We start from the raw sequence: 13,736 nt of genomic DNA, 5'->3' as shown, positions 1-13,736 counted from the left end.
ATCCATGACCGAACCGTGTGTGTGTGTGCCCCGAAACATAAACAATATTCTTGGCTGTGGCAATTGGAACAGGTGCCTACAGAGTGAATTGACCTCCATGGATAGCTTGGATGGTTTTACCCAATGTCCTTCATAGACACTTAGAGTGATTGGGATTTCTAGTATGTAAAGTGGCTGAGGAAGAAAGAGGGTTGGAGATGGCAAAGAAAGAGTGGGGCCAAAGGATTACATTCAAGTAAGTCATTTAGAAGACACTCTTATAAGGAGTCTAATAAAGAAGACTGAAGCAACCTCATGATTCCAGCATGTAATGTAAACATACATGTACTGTAATTACATCTTCAGAAAACAGGTTAGTGGGCAGAGAGTATTCCACGCTCCGTTCGATTTACATACATACACCAAATTTCATACCTCACACTGAAGCCTACGTGTCAATAATACAACTCCAATCTTCCAGATGTGGAGAGATATGAAGTCATCTTCCAAAGACATACAGTAGAGAGATGTATGAATTAGGAAACTATACCTGAAGATATTATGCAGAGAGTGTTCTTACCAAGGCCCTGTCTCTATCTATAGTGACTCCCAGGGCCTCTAGTGGTAAATCAGGGGCTTAATTGTAATCGGTTTTCATTATGGTTCCTACGTCCCACGGCGGGGAAACTTCGCTTTATTGGCAACTTGACACCTCTCAGCTCAAGTGTAAAATAAGGCATGTCTGTTGCCGGTCAAACGCAATCACCGCTAATGAGAAGCAATTATGTTACAATATAATGGCCTGCCTGTCTGAAATTATTTAATGAAAAATGTGTCGTCTGTCTGTCTGTTCATCCATTCATCTGTCAAGGCCTGAAGTGAACGCACACACGCAATAACACATAAGGAATCATGTAGTAACCAAAAAAGTGTTTAACCAAACAAAATATATTTTATATTTGAGATTCTTCAAAGTTTCCACCCTTTGGCAGTTTTGCACACTCTTGGCATCCTCTCAACTAGTATGTAAACATTATTAAAGTGACCAGTGTTCTATGTCTAGGTACATAGGGAGCAGCCTCTAAGAACAGTCTGATGGCCTTGAGATTGAAGCTGTTTTTCAGTCTCTCGGTTCCAGCTTTGATGCACCTGTACTGTGCCATCTTACATTCATAATCCTATATTCCCCAATCCCTATCCTAACCTTAGGCCTAAATCCTAACCCTAAAATAGCTTTTTTCCTCGTGGAGACCGGAAAAAATAATTTTCCTAGTTTTACTATCCATGTCAGGACTTCTGGTCCCTCAGTCCCTAAAGTCATGTTGGATCTCCTGAGTGACAGACAGCTGCCAATCCCACCCCTGATGTGACTGACAGTCTTCCTCTCTCTCCTGTCACTTCCTGTTCTACCCCAGGAAGCAGCTGGACGATCGATGGACAGAGCACAGGGATTTACCACAACGTGTCTCCACTCCACTGTCCATCCATTGACCCCCTGGGTTGTTTGACCTTCTGTCCAGTTCTCTACAAGAACTGGTCACTTAAAGTAGATACAGAGGTCCAACCTGGCATCCGGTTTAGATGTAACATAGCAAACATAAATCCAGGACATCCTGCAATTAGTATATGTAGTGCTTCGTATGGTATGTATTAATTTGTGGGATACTGAATACATTCAACCGAAATGTGTCTTCCGCATTTAACCCAACCCCTCAATCAGAGATGCGGGGGGTTGCCTTAATCGACGTCTTGCTCAAGGGCAGAACGGCAGATTTTCCCAACTTGCCTGCTCAGGGATTCGAACCAACAACCTTTTGGTTACTGGCCCAACGTTCTTAACTGCTAGGCTAGCGGTTGTGGTCCAGCATTCATTTTGTATGATATATTATGAATTACAATTTTTATGATCTTTTACGGATTGCAATTTGTACAATATGTTCCCGAATTTTCAAAACGTATGATAAATTCCTAATGTTAGGAAGGTGGCTAACATTAGCTAGGCTAGGGGTTAAGGTTAGGGTTAGGGGAAGCTAACATGCTCAGTAGTTGCAAATAAATAGTAAGTAGTTGCAAAGTTGACAATTAGCTAACATGCTACAGTTGTCCATGATGATTTGAACACACAACCCTGGGGTTGCTAGACATTCTCATTACACGCTCACCCATCATGGCTGAAACAACCTTACTTTCATTTTTGCTTTAAATAACCTTCTGTTTAACCATCCCAAACGTACCATAACATACTAATTTGAGTGTCTCGGATGTACATTTACTATATCTAGTCTATGAGACCAGGCTGGGAGGTCCAATGGGAATCATATCTGCAAAAAGAGACCAAAGGATTGTCACAGCATCAACAGTTAGATTGTTAAAACATTCTGACGAGGATGTGTTTGCTTGTCTGTTTGGTGCACCATTTTGTGTTTTCCTCAGCTGTGACCTTATTGTTGTGTTCACTATTTCTGACAGTCAGCTATTTGTTCTTTTCTCTGTTTTCCACCCTAATTTATTTGACATCTTGCTGTGTTGTCGCTCCTGTGCGTCTTGCACTCTGCTCCTTGACTGGGCGTCAGGGAGACAGATGAGGGAGTAAGGCTCAGGGGGAGTAACAGGGAAGGTAGAGCAGAGAAGGATTACTGAGGTGAAACTGCATCCAGGTCAGCATTTCTTTGCTACTAGTCTGGGGTGCTGTCCAGCTTTCATCATTTTGACGACAGAAAAAAAACAAAGATGTGTGTGTGTGCGTGACAGCGTGTGCTTGTGTGTTAGGATGTGTCGGATTACTGCAGTAAAACCTTGAGCTCAATCCTGGAAGCCTACCTTCTCCTGTCTACGGTGCAATCGTTCCATAAAACAGCAAGGCTCTGGCACCCTGCCTAACCCTCCATATCAAACAGGGCTGAGAAGCAGTTCTCTCTCGCTCTCTTGTGGCAAAAGACTGTACCCCCTGGAGGATTTCAATTCCCAGAGGGCAGTGCTGCAGCACAATGTGGAACCAGCGATCCAAATGACCCTCTCCCACCTCACTGAGCTCACAGAGGAGTCTATGTGCGCGCATGGGTCAACCAACCAAATACATGAAATACAATGTAAAGTGCTTTGAGATCTTGTTGAAAGAGCTATACAAAATTGCAGGAAGATTCAGTACTTCACGTGTAAGTGTGTGACTCAGTAAATGTGTGAATGGGTTTGGAAGTAGGGAGTCCGAATGTATGGATATATTGACAGGTTGAATGAGTCATCCTCTTGTTATTCTCTCCCTGTCTGTGTCAAAGACTCGCAAGTATGAGTGAATACCTTCTGACCGGCCGATCCATGTCCTTCTGTATGTAGATGGATGACTCAACGATTCCTATTTGTCATGGTGCTCAGCAGGGAGGGAAAGGAGTTCCAAAGCCCACACACGTCACTCAAGGACTGCTCTGTCTGTGTGTGTTGCTCCCGTTTCACCTGATTTCATCATCCCTTTCTCTACGCCTCCAATTAAGCCCCACACAGATTCTCTCGTTACACACTGACACATTTAGTCAGACACACACACACACACACACACAACTAGGCTCGACCTCCCTTCTACTCAAGGTTGTTCCATAGTTACCCTTCCCTCACAACATATTTATATCATATCATAAACACAACAGCTGCCGACTTACAGAACAGACGGCTTTACAATTAATACACACGTCGCTGGCAATTACACTGTTACGGAATTTCATAATAAAGGACAGGTTTGCCATCGTGCTTTTCATTGAAAGAAGGTGAACAAGCTGCCAAGGCATAGAAGGTTTTCCTGCACCTCAGTGGAAAGGGAAACAAACAAGAGAAAAACTGAAAATAACAATGATGAAATGAAAAGCGAGGGAGAGCAGAGAAGGAAGCAGGGAACGCTCTGTGCCTGGAACAGGGTTTAGTGGATTAGCTCCGTCATGCGGCTACGGGGGGGAAATAAGGGTTGTGTTGGCTGGATGAGGCCTGACTGCCAGGCTGAACAGACACACACACAGTCTGGACAGGACAGGCCTAAGTGAGTACACTCTTATTACTGTCTACAGCTAGGTAGAACACACACTGACTGACATGATACATACATATTATCACACAATGTAGAGGTCTATGGTGACCTTGCCTACAATAACGACACTGTCATGTAGTGTTGTTGTAGGCCATAGGAACATGCCAGAATTCTCCATAAGGATGTGTGAGGTGAGCCATCTACAACCAAACAATGGAATAGCTCTGTACACCCTTGCACCGCTGACTCAACCTGCAACACACACACATACATACATTTGCACGCATGAACATGTGCACTCACACAATAGTTTCTTCTGGCACAAAATGTAACTATTCATTATTGTCAACCTTGAGAATCCCATAGCATTTCGGAAGGCTTTTAGATTAGAGCACTGATGAGGATGTATTAAGCATTAACACCACTAGATGGCACCATTGCTCCTTTTTAATTTGATTTCCAGTTCCTCAGCACCTGACTAGGACAACACTGACTGGGCTCTCCTCTCCTCAGGACTGTTTGAATACTTTATACTTTATAAATGCAGCCTTCCTTCCTACCTACACTACCCTGAATCTGAGTTGATTGGTGGAAGTAATAAGGCAGCAGTTTGCTTTCACCTATTCAGTCACTTCTAGATCTGTGCTTACCTCAAGAGAACAAGGAAGGATGCATCTCTGAAGTATTGCACCAGGGCCATTGTCCTACATGTGAGAAGCTGTACCAAAGATGTCAAGAATATTGATACAGGCTTTGACTGTACCACTGTCTCTAACTCAGGGCATCAGAGCAGTATATGTTGATGATCAACAGATAATACTTGTAGTTCAAACATATTCTGTTTCCTTCTACTTTGACCAAAGCTGGTTTGCCTGCCATCAACACTACCACACTACCATTGATCAGCAAGGTGAGCTTATTGGGAATGAACCAAACCAGACCGCAATACGAATGGTGCGAGGCAGTCTTAACCAACCAATCAGTCAGTCAGCCAGCCCATAGATGTTTGGTTGAGCCCAACACTTGTGTCTTCCATTGATCTGGTGATCCAGTCAATACTGTGACCTTCAAAACTGCAGATGAATATAAAGGTAAAATCAATAATGTGTAGGTATTAAAGATGTCCCTGGCGTTCTTTAGAGGGAAATGATCAATAATTGAGGAAATGACTGACAACTAGATTCTGTGCATTTTCTATTTCTGTCATTTTGATGTCTGCAATATGTTTCCTTGTAAAGGGCAAGATGTTTCACTGTATAGAAGTTAGAAGTAAGCAACCTGAGGTTTGAGTCCTCCAGACAGCTGACACTGTGTTTTAATGACAGACAGAAAAATCAGACACCATTGCAGCACTATCAGAATGAGACTGGAATAACAAATACATGTGAATAGTATTTAATGAAGCACTATTTGCAATAAAATAATATTTTCTAAACACTGAAGTAAAAACACTTTAGGTGAATATTGCTCTCTATAAATATTGCTCTATATCGTAACGACGGACTCAGATTGGCTGACAATCAAGGAGGAGGAGTTGGGGACAGTCAAGGCGTACCCAATGGGATCACTTCTTCTTGCTGGCACTCTTGGCCTGCTTGCTGGGTTGCTGGGCGGCGTTCTTCTCAAGCTCCACCTGCCTAGCGGCCTCCAGAGCCACCTCTTCCTCCTCCTGACGACGAAGCTCCGCCTCCAGCAGCCGGTTTCGGAACACCTCCCGGGCCGCCAGCACCTTCTGACGCTGCACTCCCAGCGCCACCTGGACAGAGAGAGGGGGAAGAGGACAAAGAAGGCGGTACGAGAGAAGGACAGAGAGAAAGACAAAGAGAGACGGTCAACTGATATCCTAGCCTCACGAGTTCCCACAAATGGCGAACCATTCATGTAAGCTCGCGCGATCAAGCGGCTCGGAAGGCTACTGATATCCTGTCCCGTCCCTTTTCCTCTCAAAGTCATAACAGTATGAATCATAGTTTTATACCGTTTGTGCAGAGTTGTTCTGTTCTCTGTGTTGTGTGTACGTGTGTGTGTACACGTACCTGTGCGTTATATGTACAACCCTGTTAACCCTGTGCTGACCTGTAGGCCGTCGTACATCTCCAGCTGGCGTCTCTTGAGCTCCTTCCTGTTAGCCTGCTCCTGCCTGCGGTGTTCCAGCACAGTGTCTCTGACCAACCTGAAGCCCTGGATCTGCTCTAAGCGCTCCCTCCGCTGGGCCTCCTCCATCACCTGGTCCTTCAGAACAGGAACCTCCTGCTGCCTCCTACACAGTAGAGCACAGCATACAGGGCAACATGCTTAGTTAGGTAGAATATCTGGGGCCATACGTGTCAAGCATCTCAGAGTAGGAGTGCTGATTGAGCCTTAGTTTTGCCTTTTAGATCATCACGAAAAAGATTACATGGACAGAGGGGACCTGGGGCTGGATTCACAAAACATTACTTATGAAAAAACGTTAAGAAGTATCTTAAGGAAAAAAATAGGAAGTTCATAAGATCATAAAGTTCGTAAATGTAATTCCTCAAAATGTTCTTAGTTTCCTTAGGAACTTCATAAATGTCTTATGTGGCATTGACATTAGTAACGTGCTTGAAACCAATAAATAAGCCTATGTGACAGGGATGATCGGATTGAGTTATTTCGTTACTTTTCACACATCATATAGCCATCAGACTAGCTATATCAAAATCAAAAAATGGTCAACCAAGAAAAGAGATTGAAGTGAAGGTGGAGGAAATAGCAGCCAGGGAAAAGGTTGCTGTTGCAGAGACTTGACAACCAAAAAGAAAGGACAGGCGAGAGTGTCCGAGTGTCCCTGCCATCAGGGGTATGGCAAGGGACAGTGACGCCGTAAAAAAAGAAGTGGTCCGACATTTTTTATCTTATTTTTTATTTCACCTTTATTTAACCAGGCAGGCTAGTTGAGAACAAGTTCTCATTTGCAACTGCGACCTGGCCAAGATAAAGCATAGCGGTGTGAACAGACAACAACACAGAGTTACACATGGAGTAAACAATTAATAAGTCAATAACACAGTTGAAAAAAAAGAAAGTCTATATACATTGTGTGCAAAAGGCATGAGGAGGTAGGCGAATAATTACAATTTTTCAGATTAACACTGGAGTGATAAATGATCAGATGGTCATGTACAGGTAGAGATATTGGTGTGCAAAAGAGCAGAAAAGTAAATAAATATAAACAGTATGGGGATGAGGTAGGTAAAATTGGGTGGGCTATTTACCGATAGACTATGTACAGCTGCAGCGATCGGTTAGCTGCTCAGATAGCAGATGTTTGAAGTTGGTGAGAGAGATAAAAGTCTCCAACTTCAGCGATTTTTGCAATTCGTTCCAGTCACAGGTAGCAGAGAACTGGAACGAAAGGTGGCCAAATGAGGTGTTGGCTTTAGGGATGATCAGTGAGATACACCTGCTGGAGCGCGTGCTACGGGTGGGTGTTGCCATTGTGACCAGTGAACTGAGATAAGGCGGAGCTTTACCTAGCATGGACTTGTAGATGACCTGGAGCCAGTGGGTCTGGCGACGAATATGTAGCGAGGGCCAGCCGGCTAGAGCATACAGGTCGCAGTGGTGGGTGGTATAAGGTGCTTTAGTTACAAAACGGATGGCACTGTGATAAACTGCATCCAGTTTGCTGAGTAGAGTGTCAGAAGCTATTTTGTAGATGACATCGCCGAAGTCGAGGATCGGTAGGATAGTCAGTTTTACTAGGGTAAGTTTGGAGGCATGAGTGAAGGAGGCTTTGTTGCGGAATAGAAAGCCGACTCTAGATTTGATTTTAGAGATGTTTGATATGAGTCTGGAAGGAGAGTTTACAGTCTAGCCAGACATCTAGGTACTTATAGATGTCCACATATTCTAGGTCGGAACCATCCAGGGTGGTGATGCTAGTCGGGCATGCGGGTGTAGGCAGCGAACAGTTGAAAAGCATGCATTTGGTTTTACTAGCGTTTAAGAGCAGTTGGAGGCCACGGAAGGAGTGTTGTATGGCATTGAAGCTCCTTTGGAGGTTAGATAGCACAGTGTCCAAGGACGGGCCGGAAGTATACAGAAGGGTGTTGTCTGCGTAGAGGTGGATCAGGGAATCGCCCACAGCAAGAGCAACATCATTGATATATACAGAGAAAAGAGTCGGCCCGAGAATTGAACCCTGTGGCACCCCCATAGAGACTGCCAGAGGACCGGACAGCATGCCCTCCGATTTGAAACATTGAACTCTGTCTGCAAAGTAGTTGGTGAACCAGGCAAGGCAGTCATCAGAAAAACCGAGGCTACTGAGTCTGCCGATAAGAATATGGTGATTGACAGAGTCGAAAGCCTTGGCAAGGTCGATGAAGACGGCTGCACAGTACTGTCTTTTATCGATGGCGGTTATGATATTGTTTAGTACCTTGAGCATGGCTGAGGTGCACCCGTGACCGGCTCGGAAACCAGATTGCACAGCGAAGGTACGGTGGGATTCGAGATGGTCAGTGACCTGTTTCTTGACTTGGCTTTCGAAGACCTTAGATAGGCAGGGCAGGATGGATATAGGTCTGTAACAGTTTGGGTCCAGGGTGTCTCCCCTTTGAAGAGGGGGATGACTGCAGCAGCTTTCCAATCCTTGGGGATCTCAGACGATATGAAAGAGAGGTTGAACAGGCTGGTAATAGGGGTTGCGACAATGGCAGCGGATAGTTTCAGAAATAGAGGGTCTAGATTGTCAAGCCCAGCTGATTTGTACGGGTCCAGGTTTTGCAGCTCTTTCAGAACATCTGCTATCTGGATTTGGGTAAAGGAGAACCTGGAGAGGCTTAGGTGAGTAGCTGCGGAGCTGTTGGCCGAGGTTGGAGTAGCCAGGAGGAAGGCATGGCCAGCCGTTGAGAAATGCTTGTTGAAGTTTTCGATAATCATGGATTTATCGGTGGTGACGGTGTTACCTAGCCTCAGTGCAGTGGGCAGCTGGGAGGAGATGCTCTTGTTCTCCATGGACTTCACAGTGTCCCAGAACTTAGAGCTAGAGCTACAGGATGCAAATTTCTGCCTGAAGAAGCTGGCCTTTGCTTTCCTGACTGACTGCGTGTATTGGTTCCTGACTTCCCCGAACAGTTGCATATCGCGGGGACTATTCGATGCTATTGCAGTCCGCCACAGGATGTTTTTGTGCTGGTCAAGGGCAGTCAGGTCTGGAGTGAACCAAGGGCTATATCTGTTCTTAGTTCTGCATTTTTTGAACGGAGCATGCTTATCTAAAATTACATTTACATTTAAGTCATTTAGCAGACGCTCTTATCCAGAGCGACTTACAAATTGGTGAATTGGTGAGGAAGTTACTTTTAAAGAATGACCAGACATCCTCAACTGACGGGATGAGGTCAATGTCCTTCCAGGATACCTGGGCCAGGTCGATTAGAAAGGCCTGCTCACAGAAGTGTTTTAGGGAGCGTTTGACAGTGATGAGGGGTGGTCGTTTGACTGCGGATCCGTAGTGGATACAGGCAATGAGGCAGTGATCGCTGAGATCCTGGTTGAAGACAGCAGAGGTGTATTTGGAGGGCCAGTTGGTCAGGATGACGTCTATGAGGGTGCCCTTGTTTACAGATTTAGGGTTGTACCTGGTGGGTTCCTTGATGATTTGTGTGAGATTGAGGGCATCTAGCTTAAATTGTAGGACTGCCGGGGTGTTAAGCATATCCCAGTTTAGGTCACCTAACAGATCAAACTCTGAAGCTAGATGGGGGGCGATCAATTCACAAATGGTGTCCAGGGCACAGCTGGGAGCTGGTCGGTAGCAGGCGGCAACAGTGAGAGACTTATTTCTGGAGAGAGTAATTTTTAAAATTAGTAGTTCGAACTGTTTGCGTATGGACCTGGAAAGTATGACATCAAGTAGGCTGCTAAGAAGAAGGGAGATGAGAGACCATTCATGTGGACAAGCTGGAGGAGAAGGTGTTGCCCATCATAGAGATGGTGGTAGAGGGACTACGCGACCGGTAAGTTAGTTAGCGATGTTAGCTAGCTAAACGTGTTGGCTATAAAGACATTATAGCCAACCTAGCTAACAACATTAACATTAGCTAAGCTTGCCATGTTCTTCTTTGCAAATTGACAAGATAGCGCTAGCAAGAAAACGTTCATGGTTACAAAAGTGTTTAGCTGTCCTAAAGTTAAGCATATTTCCAAGAAGAAATCTTAAAGCATTATTTTCAAGAATCCCATTTCTTCTTAATTTTTTTCTTAGGAAGAAACTTAGGAAAAACCTTAAGAACATTTCCAATAACTTTATTGAGGAATAGCAACTTTGCTTAACTTTCTTCTTAAGTCTATAGTTAAGGAAAACATCTTCTTAAGAAGGTTTTGTGAATCCGGTCCCTGATCCTAGATCAGCACTCCTATTCTGAGACTGGTACATACGGCCCCACAGCGATCTATATGAAACAGACATGTATGAAAGACAACAATTCCTTATCATAAGCATTTATCTGAAGTAAGACTATGATACAATTTGAATTTGAATACTATAAAAATAGTCAAAAGTAGAGGGAGCAAGAGGGCCAAAGAGACAGTGGGGAGGACAAGTAGAAATGGGAATGCAAGGATTAGGCGAGGGAGTACAAGAATGATCAAAATGATCATCCGAGGACTCATTCCCCTCCCCTTCATCTCATAAACTGCATATCATTGACCTTTCCTTGTCTCCTATCCCAGATCCTACACCCCCTCCCAACATACACACACACATCCTCTGTCCCTCCCTCCCTCGGAGATGCCCATCTATCCTCATACTGTATGGAAGGAAAGATGATGCACTAGGCTGGTGTATGATGAGATGTCAGAAATAGACTGTAGGATAGGGCTGCAGAGTCGAAGCGTCTGGTCAGGGCCAGGTATGACTGAGTGTAGTGTGTCTCCTGGGGCCCGGGGAGGAGAGGTGAGGTGAGGTGGGTGAGGTATTTAAAGGTAGATTAGAAAAGGCTAAATATGGCTGTCTATTTCCCAAGGGGGGTGATAGGAGCTAATGGACTTAGGATGGTTAATGAACATCACCCTCTCTGCCCTCCGAGTGTGCCTGTGTGTCTGGAAGAGTGTGTGTGTGTGTGTGTGTGTGTGTGTGTGTGTGTGTGTCTGTGTCTAGAAGTGAGTGTGTGTCTGCAATTGTGTGTTTGCAGGTGTGTGTGAATCAGGGCGGGTGTCTACAGCCATTAACCAGAGGAGCAGACGGCAGCACACACACACACTGGGACAAAGGGGGTGGGCTGGGGAGGGGTGAAGAGAGGGGCACGTCTCACAGGAGTGGCGGCTTATTGGAACCCCAAAATAGCTCCTTAATTAATAAACCCAAATATCATCCCATTTATCATGTAGAACCAGCAGAGTAGAGAGGAGAATGGGAAAGAGGGGAGAGGATAGAGGAGAGGAGAGCAGTCTCTCCTACATTTGCAACATTATTTCAATATTCAAATTCGATCTCCAGCTGTCCCATAGTGATGAATGTGTCGGGATGAGACCGACAGGCAGGCAGAGTGAGCACATTTTCTATGCCAGGCGAATTTGCGCCTCATTAGTTAATTTTTATGGATGTATCCCAAAAAATGTCACGAGAAAATAGCTTAAACAAATACAAATGCAGCTACATTGCTGTTAGTCTGGCTAGACTTTTTGACGTGACTAAGTTAGCCGTAGTTGACTAGCTAGCAAGCAAGGGATAAGAACGTTGTCAGTCAGTATGGCAATGGAACATTTAGAACAAACTACTGGATCACGTCCATAGATACAGAACAAAAAGACTGAACAACTGGGTTGTGTCTCTGACAACCGAACCGATAGAACGGACGACCAGTCGGCTTGGTTAGCAACATCTCATGGAAGGATGAAATGAATCAAATAATCAAAATAAAGTTTTTAATAAAAATTTGTCAAGCATTATTTAAATATGTTGGTCACCAAATATGTTGGTAACGGAAAGTATTCAGACCCCTTGAGTTTTTCAACATTTTGTTACGTTACAGCTATGTTTAAAAATGTATCAAATTGTTTTTTGCTCATAAATCTACACACAATACCTCACAATGACAAATTCAAAAACAGGTTTTTAGATATTTTTGCAAATGTATTACAAATAAAAAACGGAAATATCACATTTACATAAGTATTCAGACTCTTTACTCAGTACTTTGTTGAAGCACCTTAGGCAGTGATTACAGCCGCGAGTCTTCTTGGGTATGAAGCTACGAGCTGGACACACCTGTATTTGGGGATTTCAGGCCAAAGAGTTCAATATTGGCTTCATCAGACCAGAGAATCTTGTTTCTCATGGTCTGAGAGTCCTTTAGGTGCCTTTTGGCAAACTCCAAGTGGTCTGTCATTTGCCTTGTATTGAGGAGTGGCTTCCGTCTGGCCACTCTACCATAAAAGCCTGATTGGTTGAGTGCTGCAGAGATGGTTGTCCTTCTGGAAGGTTCTCCCATTTCCACAGAGGAAACTGTGGCCACTCTATTCTTGGGGACCTTCAATTCTGCCAAAATGTTTGGGAATCCTTCCCCTCTGAGCTCTACGGACAATTCCCTCGACCTCATGGCTTGGTTTTAGCTCTGAAATGCACTGTCAATTGTGGGACCTTATATAGACAGGTGTGTGCCTCTCCAAATCATGTCCAATCAATTGAATTTACCACAGGTGGACTCCAATCAAGTTGTAGAAACATCTCAAGGATGATCAATGAAAACAGGATGCACCTGAGCTCAATTTCAAGTCTCACAGCAAACGGTCTGACTATTTATGTAAATAAGGTATTTGTTTTTTATTTTGAATAAATTTGCAAAAATGTCAAAAAAACTGTCCTCGCTTTGTCATTATGTGGTATTGTGTGTAGAATGATGAGGGAAAACATTTACTTGATCCATTTTAGAATAAAGCTGCAACAAAACAAAATGTGGAAAAAGTCAAGGGGTCTAAAAGCTTCCCGAATGCACTGTGTTCAGCAGTACCAATATATCCTCCAAACAACGGCTTCGAGGGCATTATCACTTCAATAGAGGCGTGTGATCTTGTCATGCTGCTGTTTAAAGCTTCAATGGAAGCTGGGGTTGCAACCCCAGAGAGGACCAGAAAGAAAAGCTAGCGAGGCTAAACTTGCTGATGTATGGAGACTGGGAGGGCTGCTGAGTAGGCAGGCACACACACACACACACACACACTCTCTGAAGGAAGGAGAGCTAGTAGACAGAAGGCAGTCTATCCACTATTGCCTTAAGCAGAGGAAAATTAAACAGTGTCTTCAACAAACACACTGAGTAATAGTGTCCAGGGCTTAGCTACAGATTGGAATTATCCCCCTCTCACCTTCTACCCCTGTGACTCTGGGTCAATAAAATGTCCACAGAACAGCTGCATTAAAACTCCATTGATTATAACCCACTATCTATGACGAAGGAAGGATAAAACGTGAGGGTGCATTAGACACTGATCACACGCACGACAGAGAGCCATGGTGCAGATGAAAACAGCTTGTCCAGTGACAGCAGGAAATGAGCCAGGACTGTGTATCACCTCCAGACCCTGCAAAGAGGGACCGATACACTGGGCTCGTCTGGGGTGGTGAGGGGACACATCACATTACCGTGGGTTACCGAGAGAGGAAACTAGAGTCACAGAGGGGACTGGAGATGAAGGGGAGAAGAGGGCAAGACAGCTGGTTAAATGGCTTCAGTGGATTGTACTCTATGGGTCAGGGAGACCCCTTTCCCTC

General features: G+C 44.4%; 1 protein-coding gene across 1 annotated transcript in view; it reads right to left on the bottom strand.

The window, feature by feature from the left end:
* Positions 1 to 5,281: 5,281 nt before the first annotated feature.
* Positions 5,282 to 13,736, bottom strand: part of adgb (androglobin) — a 110,370-nt gene continuing 101,915 nt past the window's right edge. The window contains exons 35-36 of the mRNA XM_064924830.1: positions 6,068 to 6,251; positions 5,282 to 5,747 (exon numbers count right to left, since the gene is read on the bottom strand). Coding sequence (XP_064780902.1) covers positions 5,556 to 5,747; positions 6,068 to 6,251 — 376 coding nt within the window. The 3' untranslated portion in view covers positions 5,282 to 5,555. The remainder of the gene's footprint in view (positions 5,748 to 6,067; positions 6,252 to 13,736) is intronic.

The sequence above is a fragment of the Oncorhynchus masou genome, chromosome 19 (genome assembly GCF_036934945.1).
Source record: "Oncorhynchus masou masou isolate Uvic2021 chromosome 19, UVic_Omas_1.1, whole genome shotgun sequence".
Lineage (NCBI taxonomy): Eukaryota > Metazoa > Chordata > Actinopteri > Salmoniformes > Salmonidae > Oncorhynchus > Oncorhynchus masou.
The sequence above is the reverse complement of the archived record's forward strand: the minus strand, read 5'-3'. Positions and strand labels throughout refer to the sequence as shown.